Genomic DNA, 18311 nt, shown 5'->3' on the forward strand with positions numbered 1-18311 from the left:
AGAGTCAAGTGCAAATTTGGACAGTGAAGGGTAAGGGGATAGAGTGGAGTTGAGTCAAGTAGAGTGGCATAGAGTGCAGTAGAGTTTTTAGGATGCAGGAGTGGTATAAAGTGGAATGGCGTAGAGTTAAGTAGCATACGCTGGAGGGGCTTACAGTGGAGTGTCATAGAGTGTAATAGTGTATAGTGTAGTAGATTACAACTGAGTGGCATTAAGTGTAGTAAGGTACAGTGTAGTAGCATACAGTAGAGTAGGATATAGTGGAATACCATACAGTAGAAGGACAAAGACTGAAGTTGCGTACAGTATAATAGCATAAACTGAAGTGGTGTAGAGTGGAATAGCCTACAGTGGAGTACAGTGGACTGGCATAGAGTAAAAAAGCATAGAGTGAAATAATGTAGAGTGGAATAGCCTAAAGAAGAATAGCGTAGAGTGGACTGGTTTACAGTGGAGTGGTGTAGATTGGAGTGGTGTAAAGTGAAGTGGGATAGAGTGAAATAGCGTATAGTGAAGTAGTGTAGGATTGAGCAACTTCTAATGGACTAACAAAGAATAGAATGGCGCAGAGTAGAGGGGTTTTCAGTAGAGTTGCGAAGAGTGGAGTAGCATATAGTGGAGTGGCATACAGTGGAATAGCTAAGAGTGGAGTGGTGTACAGTAGAGTGGCGTAGACTAGAATAGCGTATAGTAGAATAGCGTACAGTGCAGTGATATTCAGTGAAATGGTGTTGGTGTATGGAGTGGCATACAATAGAATGGGTTAGAGTGTAATAGAATATGGTGGAGTTATGTACAGTGGAGTGGCATCAAATGGAATAGCTTAGAATGGAGTTGCATAGAATGGGGTGGCATACACTGGAGTGGTGTAGAGTGTAGTGGCATACAGTGGAGTGGCATACAGTGGAAGAGCATAGAGTGGAGTGGCATACAGTGGAATGGTGTAGAGTGGAATAGCTTATGGAGTAGCTTATAGCACAGTGATGTACACTGAAGAGGTGTAGAGTGGAGATATATACAGTGTAATAGCGTAGAGTGGACTGGTTTAGAGTGGAGTTTTGTACAGTATTATAGCGTACAGTGGGGTGTGGTAGAGTGGAGTTTTGTACACTGGAGTAGAATAGAGTGTAATAGTATATAGTGGAGTAGTGTACAGTGGAGGAGCATCTAATGGTGTTGAGTAGACTGGAGTGGCATACAAGGGCATGGGGTAGAGCGTATTAGCATTCAGTGGAGTGGCATACATTGGAGTGGTATCCAATTGAATAGCGTAGAATGAAATGATGTAGAGTGGGGTGCCATCAACTGAAGTGGCATTGAGTGAAGTAGCATACATTGGAGTGGCATACAGTGAAATAGCGTGTAGTGGAGTGTTGCAGAGTGGAGTGGCATACAGTGGAATAGAATAGAGTGGAGTGGCGTACAGTGCAATGGCGTAGAGTGGAATCACGTATAGTGGAGTAGCATCTATTGGAGTGGCATACAGTGGAGTGATGTAGACTGAAGTGGCATACAGTGAAGGTGCATACAGTGTAGTGTAGTTAGATACAGTGGTGTTGCATACAGTGTAATAGCGTAGAGTGAAGTGGCGTACAGTGGAGGCTCTTACAGTGCAACGGCATAGAGTGGAGTGGCATAGAGTGGAAATGCATATATTGGAGTGGTGCATAGTGGGATGGCATACAGATGTACGTGAAATTAAGCAGCAATGTAAATTATAGTGTGCAGAGTAATGCAAAACAGCGAATTGCGCTGCCTTCTATTTCTCCAGATTTACCAATCAATGCAGGGCCATGCATGGCTGCCTTGCATTGCCTTGTAAATCTGACTTAAGCATTGCATTGCCATGGGACACCATATGTGACAAGCCAGTACATATTTGGCTAATGGCTGTTTTATAGCATTTACTATACTTTGGCTATGTTCAGTGTGAGGTCCTTAGATATAGGTAAGTAGTAGGTCCCTACCTCTTGGCACTTTATTAAAGTGGTAATAGGTAGGGAAATCTATATACATTTTTAATATATTTTTAAATACGTTTACAGCGGTGCTTTGTGGTAGTTTCCCAATATTTTGTAAAATGCCACAAAAGTACAGATGTGACAGATATCACTAAGTTTAAATGCACTGGTGAAAAAAATAATTTGGGACTCACCACAAAAAAATACATAATCTCAAAATGTAGAAAAAACTATAGGTCAGGAAACATTTGTGGTGATTCATCAAAAATGTGGAAAGTTATTAGGGAGCTAACATCCAAGGAATTCATGTCTTTGGGATTGCTAACTATAACTATGGAGTGGCAATCAGATCTAGTGTGAATTATTTCTTCATATGCATTCAATTATTGATTTACATAATCATGTGACCATATATGTGTCTTTTAGTCGTTCATGTAGTAATTCTGAAACTCCACATACACAGTCTAGTTTCTGTTTTGGGCATCCTTGATACTTTAAGTAGGATTGTGCAATACATGAAGCCCAAGGTTTATGAAAACTGAGATTATTTTTTTTTTCCTAATGTCCAATTATCATGTCCTTCATGTAGATGTTTGTGTAGTTTGTGTAGCTCACTGCTAGGTCACTTTTCCATTTTGTTGCACAGGATTACATAAGGAAGAGGCTTTATTTTGGCTTGTTGGGCAAAGTTTTATTTTGTGAGCCAACGAGTATGCAAAGAAAACTTATGTATTTTAAGATGTATTCCATTTGTTAAATATTTGTTTATAGGTTTCCAGTAGCATGTGACCATAAATGGATCTTTCAGATATACATCCAATCAATTTTGGCTGCCGCCAAGCCAACTCTTGGAATATAATGCATATTAGGAAAAATAGGGCTGCCAACAGTTATAGCTGTGTTTAGTGGAAACCTAAAAATGGTTACAGGGCCTTGAATCTGAACACTAAGGCAGAATATACACCTGTGTGGGACAACGAAAAGCAAGAGGAATGCCATTGAATCAACTGCAGACACCCGAAATAGGGAACAAAGTCATACAGATATGAGCAATGGGCCAACCCAAAACGAACTCTACATATTGGTACAACATGTTTTGCCAACAGGTTGCTGAAGCATTGTGTACCAAATCCTAAGAAGCAGTCATGGGCTGCATTCAGGAAATATTTCTGTTGGTTGTGGAGGACTTCCAGAGAAACTCAAAGGATGGGTTAAAACCTTTGTGGAGCGATCACTGATTCATGCAGCAGGGGAAGTTATTTAAATAAAAAGTAGGAAATTTGAGCCATAGAAAATTAGCAAATAGCAATAAATTGATTAACAGTAAACCGGCAAGTAAGAAATTTGAATTCTTTGCACCTTGAAGTGAACCACTTGTGGATGCCATTAGTTCTGGCACAGACATTTCAATACTCGACCTGATATTTTAGCACAATTACAGATTTAGAGAAGGTTGTCAAAATTTAAAGGCCTGGAATATGCCCCGAAATATGTGTCACATGCTATTCATTCTGTTCTCAATGTGTAACTGCTGTAATTATTGTATAATAATGGCAGCTGTTCTGTTACACTTCAATTAGAACTGGTTAATTGTCTCACACTACAAAAGACTCCTTAAATGTCATCAAGATATAGATGCATCCAAATCCAAGGTATTTGTGTCTCTCTTACAACAATTAGTCATAAAAAGGTCTCCATTGCACACCTCAGAAGAACTCACTAGAAAGAGCACTACAATGTCAAAACAGAGTATTAACATGTTAAAATTACTTTGAATAAAGGAGCAGGCAAATCTACTGAATAGTTGATTGCATTGATCTGGTGACAAATGCACATTTTTAGTACTTCGTGGAAGGTGCCCTACCACTCTGATGAAACAAAATTGAGTTGGTATCCATCTCCTCATGCATATCAACTTCTGTGAACTCAAAATGTAATGCTTCCAGATTTACAAATGTAAAGATGAGCATGGGAAATGTGGAATCTGGGCACTGATGACCCCTTCTCCATCACAGAACAGGCTGTTTCCATACCCAGTACAGTACTATAACATATATGCAGTATTACAAATATGCTTTTTATGCTGATGCTGGCACACAAGCAAATAAGATAATGCTTCACTGGGCAAAGTGCTAAACAATCATGTGTATTTTTTCACCAGGCAAGATCGCTTCCTCTTGTGATTATTTCCAATGTCAGCCAGTTTCCAAGTGCTTGGGCCTCGATCTTGTGGTACAACCTTTGCACCAGTGATCCACAGGTAGGCCTTCGGCTCCCCGACAGTTGTTACCCTATGTGAGATATACTGTATTTTTTTATCTTCTAGTTGTCTGAATGTTGTCCAAGCAGGCCCTTTTTCACATAGCTAACACTTTCAGAAATGTGTAATTATTCAGTTCTGTTTGGCTCTCATGGAGAGCCTTTGTCGTTTATTTCAGTTTCTAAATCTCATAATCCACTGCTATGACATAGTAGCAAAACTGGTTACCTACTGTTGTGATGTCTTTTAGAAATGGGGTCTTTGGTTGACAGTCGGTTTACCTCCTGTCCAAGCCAGGACCCTTACTTTAGTCAGGGTAAAGGAGAATCACACTCAGTTAACCCACTCACCCCCTTGGTAGCTTGGCATGACCAGGTAGGCTTAACTTCAGAAGCAATGTGTAAAGTAGTTGTACCAACACACACAGTAATACAGTGAAAACACTACAAAATGGACGCCACACCAGTTTAGAGAAATAGGTAATATTTATCTGAATCAAACAAGACCAAAATGACAAAAATTCAACATTCACAAGTCAAGATATGAATTCTCAAAGATTAAACACAAAAACAGTGCTTATAAACACAAATGCTTTGAGTTAATATCGTCGTGACAGAGTCTTTTCCTAGATCACGACGCCAATGGCGCCACTCACTGAGTCGTTCACCCCCAGGTGCAGTACCTTAGCAAACAAGTAGAAAACAGGCCGGTGCACACAGTCAGGGAGTGAGGCATTGCTGGATCCGTTGCTACGGGACAGAAGGGCAGAGGGGCTGTGCAGCGGCGTCGGGTCATTACCTCAGAGCAGTGGAGGTGTAGCGGCATCGGTTGCAAAGTTGTTCCCTTGGTTCCGGCAGGTAGAAAGTCCAGCAAAGTCATGATGCTGCGGAGCAAACTCACGGGATTGCGATGACGTCACAGGGCTGCAGGTGCTGCAATGGCATCAGATGTCACGGACGTCGGACTTACGACAATCCGAAGTCAGGCTGCAGCAACACCAAGCCTACAGGGTTGTCGGGGTTGTCGCTTACTTCTGCAAGGTCCAGGGAATCGGGGCAGGCGGCATCGCAGGTCAGGCAGCGGCATCCTAAGCGAAGTCGCACAGCGTTGTCCGGCATTGCTAGTTAGGTTTTTATCCAGAAATTCACTTCCAGTGGCCCAGGAACTGGAACGGGCACCCTCTGGCAAGCTACAGTCCACAGGAGGCAAACTGAGAACTGGGTGGTGAAGCCTTTGCTGTCCCTGAGGCTTCAAAATAGGAGTCAAGCTCTACTCCCAGCCCTTGGAGATACCTCTCAATCAGGAATGCAAAACAAAGTGCAGCCTCTGTCCCCTTGAACAGGCAGAAGGAGCACTTCCCCTCATCTCTTCTCCAGGCAGAGGTTCTTCTTGAATCCTTGAAGTAATGTCATTTTCAGGGGTTTTGGGTCCACTACTTATACTCATTTCTGCCTTTGAGGCAGGTAAACTTCAAAGGAAAGTTTATCTTGTTTGTAACATCCTGCCTTGCCCAGGCAGGCCCCAGACCCACACCAGGGGGTTGGAGACTCCATTGTGTGAGGGAAGGCACAGCCCATTCAGCTGTAAGTGACTATTCCTCCCTCCAGCCCAGATGGCTCATCAGGATATGCAGGCTACACCCCAGCTCCCTGAGTGTCATTGTCTAGGAGAGAGGTGCAAATAGCCCATCTGTCAAACTGACCCAGACAGGGAATCCACAAACAGGCAGAGTCACAGAATGGTTTAAGCAAGAAAATGCCTACTTTCTAAAAGTGGCATTTTCAAAACACACAATCTAAAAACAAACTTTACTAAAAGATGTATTTTTAAATTGTGAGTTCAGAGACCGTAAACTCCACATTTCTATCTGCTCCCAAAGGGAACCGCCACTTTGATAATATTTAAAGGCAGCCCCCATGTTAACCTAGGAGAGAGATAGACCTTGCAACAGTGAAAACTGAATTTGGCAGTATTTCACTGTTAGGACATATAAAACAATCTAGTACATGTCCTACCTTAATTAACACTGCACCCTGCCCATAGGGCTACCTAGGGCCTACCTTAGCGGTGCCTTACATGTAGAAAAAGGGAAGGTTTAGCCATGGCAAGTGTGCACACTTGCAAAGTCGAATTGGCAGTTTTAAGACACTGTTGTGGCAGGCCTGAGCCATGTTTACAGGGCTACTAATGTGGGTGGCACAACCAGTGCAGCAGGCCCACTAGTAGCATTTCATTTATAGGCCCTAGGCACCTCTGGTGAACTTTGCTAGGGACTTACTAGTGAATTAAATATGCCAATCATGAATAAGCCAATAACACGTACGTTTTACAAAGGAGCACTCGCACTTTAGTACTGGTTAGCAGTGGTAAAGTGCCCAGAGTATTAAAAAAACTGTAAAAATAGAGTCCATCACACTTCAACAACCTGAGAAGCAGAGACCACTCCAATGGTCCCAAGTCTAACAATGACAGAAAGGCCTTTCAGGTTAGGCTGACAGGTCTCTTTAATAGCATATCAATGCAGCACTGATCATGAATGAAAGCAGAGAGCAAAGCTGCAGGGGGAGGGAGGAAGGCAAGGAAGGAGGTGATGGGGCTAGTCAAAGATGTCAGGTAAGGATTTATTTTTACCTTTGGGGCAGGGATACATAATAGGTGCCAGGTTATGTATGTCTCCCCCATTACTGATTTGCCACTGTGTTTCTGTATAAAGCAGAGGCAGATGAGTTTGGAGGCCAGGTAACATAAAATTGTAGATGGTGAATAGTGAATTGCAGGGTGGTTTTTCACCAAGGAGTTCTGAGTGACATCATAGAAAACTTGAGCTTTGTTCTTGTTGTCTATTTGATATCACTCAGAACCAATTGGTGAAAAACATCCCTATAATTCATAGTTACCCTTCTACAACTCTCTATTTTGTTTTCGGGGTGCCCCTGTCTGTCTGGTGAAAAATGTATTTCTTGAATTCTGGTTAAATATTGGTAAAATTGGAACTTAGCTCACAATTCTAATTCTGGGTTTCTGTACGAATGCCTTCTGCATTTTTTATCTTGTGCAGTCACATTTAAATACCATGATAGGTTTGCAGAGCATTTCTCACTATACGTCAAAAGCTTGGTGATGTGCAAAGTAATTTGCCTCACCAAATTGAGTGAATTTCTTTGTTATATCCTATTTGACATCATTGGCGAAAAAAAGTAAATGATTCACTTGATACCTCTTTCAAGTTAAGTGTCCTATACAGTTGCAGAAAGGACTAAACTAATAGACGTCCAGACAAAACTCAGCTGTTCCTTAAAGACAACTCTTCCATGTTCACATTCAGAGGTACTATGTCTAATCTCATTGAAACCAGAAGTGTGTAGATTATAGAACCGTCAAACATCTCATGAGTTTGATATTTTCCTCACCGAGCAAATAATAAAAGCTTAAGAATCAACTTCTTAAAATTAATCTCAATCACCCAAGCACTACACAACCATCTCAAACTCTTTATTCACCCAAGATGTACCCTGCCAGGCCACTCTTTATGCACAAAAATGTTATTGAGCCATCTCCAGTTCTTTATGTGTCCAAGATCTACTCAACCGTTAAAGACTGTTTATGCACCCAAGCTCTACTCAACCATGTCAAACTCTACATTCACACAAGATTACTCAGCCATCTCACAACCATCTCACCAAAGCTCAATTCAAACACAAAACATCTATTCACACAAGCTTGCATCAAATGTAGTATCTTCTCTACTCCACAAAGCTAAAAATCTGGGCATCATAGGTAGGAAGTCTTAGTATCAACCTAACACAGAAGCTAGTCTTTTGAAGTCTGGTGTTAGCCAAGGTCCTTTGATTTTACTAAAATCAAATGTATATTATACATACCCAAAGGGGATTTCACTCACCTCTCTTTAGACATTGATCTGTTGTTAAGTCATTCATATTTTGCTACTGCCTACTACAACTTTTGCTCTCTCACAATGAGCACATCGCACACAAGGTAGTTTCCATCAGTGGCAGTATTATTGTTTTGCTCTATAATTACATTAGTGTTGCCTTTGTGTTTATAGCCTAAGGTAAAAGCAGGCAGGGGGTTTTACACCAGATGTGAGTACAGGCCACATTCCTGAGTTTCTGTCTCCTGCCAGTGCTTTTAAAAATTCCTTTTGGAGTGTCCTTTGGTTATCTGACTAGTATTTCACAACATTCATTTAAAACTGTTCTGTATTGAGTTATCCACTTTTTACTATGCATGCAGTACACAAACAGAAAACTTCAAGGTTATACATGTGAATTTATATGCTGACAAAACTTCAGAACACATTTATTCTGAACTCAGTTTAATTAATGGTCCTTTAATCAACTTTACCCAGGAAGACAATCAGCTTTTATCAAGTTCAATTTGCAGCACTTGTAACCCTTCCTCCCTTCCTTCTCTCTTTATTCCGTTTTCTTTGTTTCTTTCATTCTTTCTTTTCTTCTTTTTCATTCTTTCTATCCTTCCCTTATTCATTCTTTCTTCTTCACTATCTTCATTTCTCTCCTCTTTCTTTCCTTCTTGTTATCTTTCCTTCTTTCTTTTCATTCTTTCTTCCCTTCTTTATTTTTTCATTCTTTCTTTCTTACTTTCCTTCTTTCCAGTATTCTTTCCTTCTTTCTTTTAGTTTGTCTTCCTTTTCTTTTCTTTCTATCTTTCTTTCCTTCCTCCAGTTTTTCCACCCTTTTCTGATTCTCTATTTCCTTCTTTCCTTCTTTCTTATCTTCTTCCTTCCTCCCTTTTCTTCCTTCTTGCTTTCTTTTGTTTCTTTCTTTCTTTTCTCCTCCTTTTTTCTTTCTCTTCCCTTGCTTTTTTCTCTTCTTTCTTGCCTTTTTCCTTTCTCTTTTATTTCTTTCCTTCTTTATTTGCTTTGTGCCTTCTTTTTTCCTTATTTCTTTCTTTCCTTTACTTTTGCCTTCTTTCTTTCCTTTCATTCTTGCCTTCTTCTTTCTATTCTTTCTTTATTTCATTCTTTTCTGCTGTCTTTCCTTCTCTTAGTCATGCCTTTTTTCTTGCCTTCTTCCTTGTCTTCTTCTTTTTTCTTCCTTACCTTTCTTTTTCCTTTCCTCCCCTGTTTCTTTCTTCTTTCTTAAATGTTTTACTTCTTTCCTTCATTCTGTCCTTCTTTCTTTTTCCTTCTATACTTTTTTCTTTCTTGACATCTTTCTTGCCTTCTTCCTTTCTTTCTTCATTACCTTTCTTTCTTTGTCTTTCTTTCCTTCATGTGTTCCTTCTTATTGTCTTTATTTCCTTTCTTATCCTTACTTGTTTCCTTTCTTTCCTTCTTTCATTTGTTCCTTCTTTACTGCTTTCTTTCTTTTCCTTTTTTCTTTCTTTCGGTCCATTTCTTTCTTCCTTCTTGCCTTCCTTCTTTCTCGCCTTCTTTTGGTATCAATGGCAAGAGGCTGGCACACCATGGCAGAACACCGGCGTATTTAGGTCAATGTTAGCCACAATCTTTCGATTTTACTACAATTATGTATTGGCATAGTTACTTACAGGGGTTTTCAGCCACTCTTCATCAATTTGTCTGTGGTTGTTCCATTCACTTTGGGCGTGATTACAACTTTGGAGGAGGTGTTAATCCGTCCCAAAAGTGACGGTAAAGTGACGGATATACCACCAGCCGTATTACGAGTCCATTATATCCTATGTAACTCGTAATTCGGCTGGTGGTATATCCGCCACATTTGGAACGGATTAACACCTCCTCCAAAGTTGTAATCAGGCCCATTGTTCTTCAACTCATTCGAGCATGCATCAAGGGGCAATGCATCAGCACACTTCAGCCACTGGCTGACTTCACTAAGAGCTACGACATGCTGTCATTTCACAAGGAGCATCTCTACACGCAAGTTAGTTCCCTTCGTTGTCAGGGAGTACTATGGTAATATGTGCTTTTTGGGATCGAAACATTTTTGCCTTTTGCTATTGATAACGCCATACCCACTGGCTGTGCTGGTGTGTGCTTGTTTAACAATGTGACTAATATGTCTATTAAAAATCCACCAATAAATGTATGGGTTCAAAAAAGCTAATTTTGCAGAAAAGAAAGAGCAAAAGCTATGAACAATAGATGTCCAGGTTCCTGATTTCTACAGATTAGCCATTCTAGTGATAGTGACTTTTAATGCTAGAAACTGAATAGAAATGTATAGTTCATTGTTATGAATGTATAATGAAAATACATATTTATGTAAAATATTGGAATTATTCTCTGAAAGGCCCTGTATTCGAATGTTTATGTAACTGTCAATCAATGATACTCCATTTGATTTCTTGGTTGTGTTCATGTTATACTTGTATACTGCTGAAAGATTTAGAATGAAGTAAAACTTCTCTAATTAGTAAATACCTTGAGAGCAGGAAATGTATAAACTTGCAAGCTCACTACAGATGTTAGTATTCTGGCAAAGTAATTTTTCCCCTAATTAAAACATGGTAACTATAGCAACAATGATGCTAAAAAAGAAAACAGAACAATCTTTGCTGCTATTGGATTGAAATGTTATCATAAAATATGGTATTTGATAGAGGCTTCTAACTGCAGGTTACTCACCTTTTGAATACTTCCCAGGCATCAAACTGGATCTGGAACATTTTCAGCAGTAGGTCAGTGCTCTGGCGGATGTTGCAGTACAGCAAATTGTTTCACCCCAAAAACGGTGTGTGGTGCCAAAATAGGCACCATTCCTGTGTGCTGAGGTCAATTCCATTCTTTCCACACCGATGAGGACTTGTAGCTACCTATTGTGTCTTTCAAGACCTGTTAACATCAATTTTACACAGTGTGCAAGAAAAATGTCACCTCCCAAAACAATAGGGTTTAAACCTTTTAAGGACTGTCACAAGAAAATGTCTGTGGTTGTGTCTGAGACTAAGCCATGATTCTAAGGCCTGCAGTGGCTGCATGTTGATTAGTCCAATGGTCATGCAAGACTGTGAGGTGAAGCTATACATAGCCAAGCATCTGAAGACCCTGCTGTGAGACAGGTCCAAGTACACAGGTTGGTCTTGGTCACATTCCAGTTACAAACCTTGATCCTGACATTGATTGATGCCACTTTCTATATCTTGAGGTAAGTCAAAGCAAAAACATTGAAAAATTCCAAGTGCAAGATCGTCCCCTTCCACCATCCTCATACTCCTGAGAAAGTGTGAGAGCCTCACCATGCCTCTCAGTCCCACTCCAAAAGTTGGTCTATATCGGAGCCATAAAAAACATTAAAAATATGTTTTATTTTATTTGATTCAATCAATCTTTATTCACTTTATAAGCTTTATAAACCATAAACGCATAATATCATAAATCCATAGATACAGAATACAATTATCCAGAACTGAACTCATGGAAAACTGCATTATATCACAAGTAAATAACAAAAGTTACTAATGCCTAAGTAAGTCGAAATGTGTCAAACTCTTCTTTTCAAATATGACACAGATGAAAAACTTGACAACAGCACTACATACAATTACATCATTTAAATTGATCAAGTACATAAAATCCTCTCAATAACCAAACAACTTCTCTTTGGGCCAGACGTATCATACATTTTTGCATTGGGCCGTTTGTGTTAGCAGAAATGCATTTTGCTATGTAACAAGTCCAATTTGCGATTCGGTAACTTGTTACTGAATCGCAAATTGGATTTGCAACTACATACCAATTCGGTATTAAGAAGAGGGGGGTTAAGGGCGTTCCCTTCCCAATACTGATTCGCAGAGGTATTTATGATTGTTTTGTGACCATGAATGCGGTTGCAAAACAATCCCAGTTACCACCAATTTCAAACTGATGGCAACCCATTCGCAAAGGGGAAGGGATTCCGAAGGGACCCCTTCCCCTTTGTGAATGCATGTGAAAACATTTTTAAGGAGCAGGCAGTGGTCCCTCGGGCCACTGCCTACTCTTAAAAAATTTAAAGAAAACTTTTCATATTTCTTTTTTTAAATGCATACCATTTTCCTTTAAGGAAAACAGGCTGCATTAAAAAAAAAAGACTGCTTTATTTAAAAGCAATCACAGACATGATGGTCTGCCGAGCCCAGCATCCCTGTGATTGTAGCCATTCGCAATGGGTTGCAAATTGCGGCCCACCTCATGAATATTAATGAGGTAGGTCCGTTTGCGAGCCCTTGCGAATCGTTATATGAAACTCCTAGATTTCCATACTTTCCAATAGCGTTACTTAATTGCAATTCGCAAAAAAATCACAATTTGGTAATCGCTATTGTAAAGAATGATACATCTGCCTCTTTGTTTCCTAAAAACAGAATTAAATTTACAAAAAGGTGCTAAGTGCAGTGTCCACGGGGTCACAGGGGTCTATCAAGTAAAAATTATCCAGAACTGAACTCATGGAAAACTGCATTATATCACAAGTAAATTACAAAAGTCACTAATGCCTAAGTAAGTCGAAATGTGCCAAACTCTTCTTTTCACACATGACACAGATGAAAAACTTGCCAACAGCATTACATACAATTACATCATTTAAATTGAACAAGTACGTTAAATCCTCTCAATAACCAAACAACTTCCCTTTGTTTCCTAAAAACAGAATAACATTTACAAAAAAGTGCTAAGTGAAGTGTCCACTGGGAGGATCTCTTGTCACAGGGGTCTAACAAGCTATAAAGACCACCTTTTCGTAAATGCAACTTGATGATGAAATATTCCTAGACAGAAGTGTACTAGAATATACCTATGGTGAGCACTGGAGACCAAACTCAAATAAGGGTGCGTCTCCACATACTTATTAGTTGACACATAGCAGTGTGGTTTTATTATGGGCTCTCGAATATCTTTCATATGCTCTCATGCCACTGGAAAAACTTCCTTTACCACATGATAAAAAAAAAAATCCGATTAATAATCAAGTCTAGGTCCTCCCTATGCTTGAAAAAAAGAAATAATAGGACTCTACAAGCCTACAGGAGTTTAAGATAGTAAGACCACATCACTACATAGTGATGTAGCGGTGCAGGTCGCTGGTCAACTCTGGGGGTGTCAATGCCAAGTGACTGTAGTTTCCCATCAATAACCTTGATATAACGAGAGAAAAGAAAACGTTAAAGCATGCATTCCTGCCTCATCTCTCTTCCTATTTTAAACTAGTTGAATTCCCGTAGTGGCCCAAAGTGATCCCAGAAAGAAAATATAATTATTGATATAAGTTAGAAAGGAGATTATATCCTTTGGTATACCCCGTAGATTCATACACTTCCAAAGTTTGTTATGACATACCAGACTGAAACCACTACTTAAGTCCATGAAGCATATATACAGACTTCCTTCCTTTGCCCTTGTGTACTTCCCCACAATGAGGTTCAGGTTTTGGCTCTGTTCTACAGTCCCCAGCCCTGTCCTGAATCCATATTGTGCCCTGGTCAGAATATTATTCTCTTCAGTCCACTGTTCCGATCTCTCTAAAATGACCCTTTCTAATCATTTTGCTGAAGAATTGAGCAATTAAATTGGTAGATAACATTTGGGGTAATTTTTTAAACCCTTCTTGAAGATAGGAATATATTTTTGATTCTGACCAAGAAGAGGGAATATGACCAGCACTGACTGCATTTAGCACCATGATTAACAGAGTCACCCATAGAGAGGCTAAGTACTTATGGGAACACAGTCAGAGACAGGTGTCTTTCCCATTGGACTTTTATGCAGTGCTCTGATTACCTCTTCTAAGATGAAAGCAATAGAGGCTGAAAGTAGAGCCAGATGTGTCTCAGAATCTGTATCTGGCCTTTCTAATGAGATAAATATATTGTTTTCTAAAATAGGACCTCATCCTTTGTCTCTGCTGCCTGGATAAAGTTAGTACAATCCTCATCTTGTAACTCTTTTGTTTCTACCAGATACAGCCTTTTTTATACCTGGCTGTACAACCTAGATAGCAGAAACATCCCTAGAACAATAGTGGAGCATCTTGATATGATCACTGTAAGCACAGGCGCACAATTGATTAAACCAGTCCTTCTTTGCTGTCCTTTACCTTAAGTTCTCCTGGTTAGAAGTTGTCAAATGGAGTTAGAGATTTGATCATGTGCGTTTGTGATCTGCTCATAGTCATACTCATGATCTAGGCGAGTTAAAAATTTACTCTATTTTCAACAAATTACAGCTGTAGTGAAACTAGAAGGGTCAACTTCAGGCCACTTGATTCTAGGACCATCCTGCCTTACTGGTGCAATTTCCAATATTCTACACACCTCTTTTGGTGATAGTAAGCTAATACATAAAAAAGTGTTATTGAGTTATGATCACTTATACAGCTTTCCTCCACTTTAAAATTAATAGGTAGAATCATATCAATCTCTGAACAAGAATGTGACCAATTTTGCTATTAACTCCTCTGCCAATAAAAGTGGAAGATAAAGGGACACAACTTGAACAGTAACTGCCTGCCATAATTAAGTTATATTTGTAAATCAGCTTATTTAAAGCTGAACCTGAAGGGCAGTTTTGGACAATGTCTTCACCCTGCATATCAGTAAGGCCTCATACCTGTGTTTAGAGAAGAGAACATTTGAAGATATTGAAATCCCCAGCCTGTATTACATGGACATGTGGCTGCACCCTTCCCGTCGGAACCGCCAAACTCCTAATGAGGCCCTTTGTCTTTGAAACAAAGAAATTAATTGCACTTGCACTTGCAAATGTCCCTGTAACACAGGTAGCTAACCACTACAAGTTTATACAAAGTCCATTTTACCAACAAAATTCCCTAATGGACTATTTTGAAGACACCTGGGTTGGTAGACTGCACTGCTCAGGACACAGACGCTAAATGCGATGATAGAATGTTTATGACAGCACCATGACTTAACTAGCCAAAACCAACAACGCAGTAGATGGGTGGCACAATGCCTTCCAAACTCCACTAAGAAGAACCAAACCTACATTCCACAGATTCAAAGAAGCAATCCAAACAGACTACAGCTTCAAGCAACTAGAGCAATCAGTAAGACAAATAAAACCTAAAATAAGTAAACAACCCAGTAAAATGTATCACATGCTACAATGTAAAGTTAGAATCTTTATTAACAACAAAGGCATAGACAACTACAAAATCCTAATTATAAAAAACCTACCTAGCTACACACTAATCAGCTAAACTTAACAAAAGAAAACACCACCATGACTTAACCATTTCTAAATGTGTTAAACTATTTATTTTTGTAAATTAGTCAAAAACAATTATAATAACATAAAAAAGACGACTGGTAAATTCTAATAATGTTTTCATATTTAATTACAACTTTGCACAACAAAACCACATAGAACAAATACACATACATATAAAAATATACAATTTCCCACCCAAAAGAAATCATACTTACGGTTCTGCAGGTGTAGACCTTCATCCACGTTTACAACATCCAATCCACAAAAAAGCAAAAAAAAATATCCCAAATAACCCCAAAATTAAAAGAAAAAAAACTCCTAATTAAATCCAGTGAAGTATTCCATGGTCATTAAGAACCATAAATAACCCCAAAAATGTAAAAATGGGAACAGCTTAACATTGGCTTATAATAAACCAAATTAATTTCCTTTATAAAAACACACTAGGCACGGGTCCATGGGGTGACTGCTGATCTGTAAACCTAACATTAGAACTATAAAAAACAAGAAGTACTATAACAATATATAAAATCACACATGACTACTTCCAGACTATAGCGGGACCTAACACACAACACTAATAAACAGCATAACAGAAATCTCTACAAAATAACCTTCAAAAACAAAACTATGAATATAACCCACAGCAACTACATCTACCCACATCCCATACCCTTAAAATTCTAAACAACATCTTAAGAAATGCCTTACTTGTTGACCAGCAGCAGGTAACTGTAACTCGCTTCCACAAAATCTGGCTAACAATTTTCTAAGAATGTATAAACAAATATAAATGATTATGTAAAATGTAATATAAATAGTACTATAAAACATGAATTATTGTACTATAGTACTGCGTATAATATACTAAAGAACATTTTTAAAACCCCAAAATGTATGTGAAACAAATGCACATGTAAAAAATAATTGTGTACAATTTTTATAAAAATGTTTAACAAAATGAATATGTTACAAATGTTTAAAAAAGACATTACATATGTTTTTTTTTTTTTAAAGTGTTATAAATGGTGTACCAAAATAATAGTCAATATTATTATTTTATATTTTTACAAAATACATTTGTGTTTAATTAAATTTGAACATATAAATGAAATAAAATGTGAAAAACTAAATAAATTACAATATAGAAACCATAAAGTGTAATTCACTATAGAAAGAACATAACATATGAGGGTAAAGGTAGTTGGCAATAAAGGAGTGAAATGTAATATTCAGGCTCTAATCTAAACCATTTTGGTGAGGGGGTTAGATAATAGAGGGGTCACATTTACTATTCGCACGCCAGACTAAAACCATTTTGGTAAAGCTCTTAGCCACTAAAACCTTCATATTAATCTACAGTAATTTGGGGGAAAGAGTTGGACACTAAAGGGGTTTCATTTTTCTACTCCAACTCCATTCTAAACCAATTTGGAAAAGGTGTTCGACACAACAGCTTTTATATTTAATATTCAAGATCAAACTCAAATATTTTGTGGAAAATGTTGGACACTAATGGAGTCACAATTACTATTCCCATTCCGCTCTAAACCAATTTGGTGAAAGGGTTGGATAGGAAAGGTAATAAATCTACTATTCCCACTCCAACCTGAACCATTTGGGGAAGGTGTTAGACACCGAGGCCCTCATTTTGACTTTGGGGGTCTTTTGCGAAGACCACTGTCGAAGCAGGCACCAAAAGACCACCAATATTAGCGGCCCAAAGACCGCCGTATAGCATGTCACCTAAAGATTTCCACCCATAAACAGGCAGAAATCCGACACCGTTGGCCTGACAGATGGTGGGTAAGAGGCGGTTCCGTCTTCAGCACCGCCTACCATATTACGAGCAGTAACATAGCACAGCGGTCCTTGCGCAGCAGTGTACTCCCTTCAGGACCACCACCTCGCCCTGGACTTCTGTGCGGCCCAGACAGGTAGGTGGACCAACCGGAGGGGGGATGTGTGTGGTAGGTGCATGTGTGTGGTGTGTGCGTGTATGTGTGTGAGCTTGTGTGTGTGCGTGTGTGTTGGAATGGGTGTGTGTGCGTGTGTGTGTGACTGTATGCGTGTGTAGTGGTGGGGCTGTGTATGAATGCGGAGGGTAGGTGTGTGTGTGAATGCGGAGGGTGGAGGTTGGGGTGTGTATGAATGCAGAAGGTGGGGTGTGTGTGTGTATGAATGCGGAGGGGGGCAGGTGTGGTTATGAATGCGGAGGGTGGGGTGTGTATGAATGCGGAGGGTAGGGATGGGGTGTGTATGAATGCGGAGGGTGGATGTGTGTGTCTATGAATGTGGAGGGTGGGGGTGGAGGTGTGTATGAATGCGGAGGGTGGGGGTGTGTATGAATTCAGAGGGGGGTGCGTATGCGTGCGGGCGAGTGGGGGTGCATGTCTGATTGTGTGCGAGTGAGTGAGGGTGTGTGTCTGTGCGTGAGCGAGTGGGGGATGCATGCGGCTGGGTATGGGTGTATGTATGCATGCATGGGGTTGGGTAGGGGTGTTTTTATGTATGCTTTTGGTTGGGTGGAGGTGTTTGTATGTTTGTATGTATGTGTGCGGTTGGATGCGGGTGTTTGTATGTATGCATGCAGCTGGGGGAGGGTGTCTGTATGCATGTGTGCGTTTGGGTGGAGTGTGTGTCAGGAAGTGTTTGGGCGAATAGGGATGTGTGTCTGCAAGTGTGTGGACATGTGGGAGTGCGTGTGCCGACAACAGGAATGGGGATTCTTGACGCTGGGTGCGTTACCACCTTGTTTCGTGGATGGGCGACTGCTGCAAAAAGCCTGGAGGTTTGCTGCCTTGTAATACAGCTGGCGGTCTTAGGCATGCCGGCGGCCCACAGGAGCTCACCGCCGGCCACAATGGTCCGACCGCACCTACGAGACTGGCAGTGTTGTGGCAGTTTGGCTTCGGCC

At 39.9% G+C, this 18311-nt stretch overlaps 1 protein-coding gene across 1 annotated transcript in view; it reads left to right on the plus strand.

Annotated features, from left to right (window-relative positions):
- The window catches only part of STAT4 (signal transducer and activator of transcription 4), a 522693-nt gene that overhangs the window by 247671 nt on the left and 256711 nt on the right, over window positions 1-18311 (plus strand). The window contains exon 16 of the mRNA XM_069225876.1: window positions 4123-4221. Coding sequence (XP_069081977.1) covers window positions 4123-4221 — 99 coding nt within the window. The remainder of the gene's footprint in view (window positions 1-4122; window positions 4222-18311) is intronic.

This window comes from Pleurodeles waltl, chromosome 3_1 (assembly GCF_031143425.1).
Source record: "Pleurodeles waltl isolate 20211129_DDA chromosome 3_1, aPleWal1.hap1.20221129, whole genome shotgun sequence".
NCBI lineage: Eukaryota > Metazoa > Chordata > Amphibia > Caudata > Salamandridae > Pleurodeles > Pleurodeles waltl.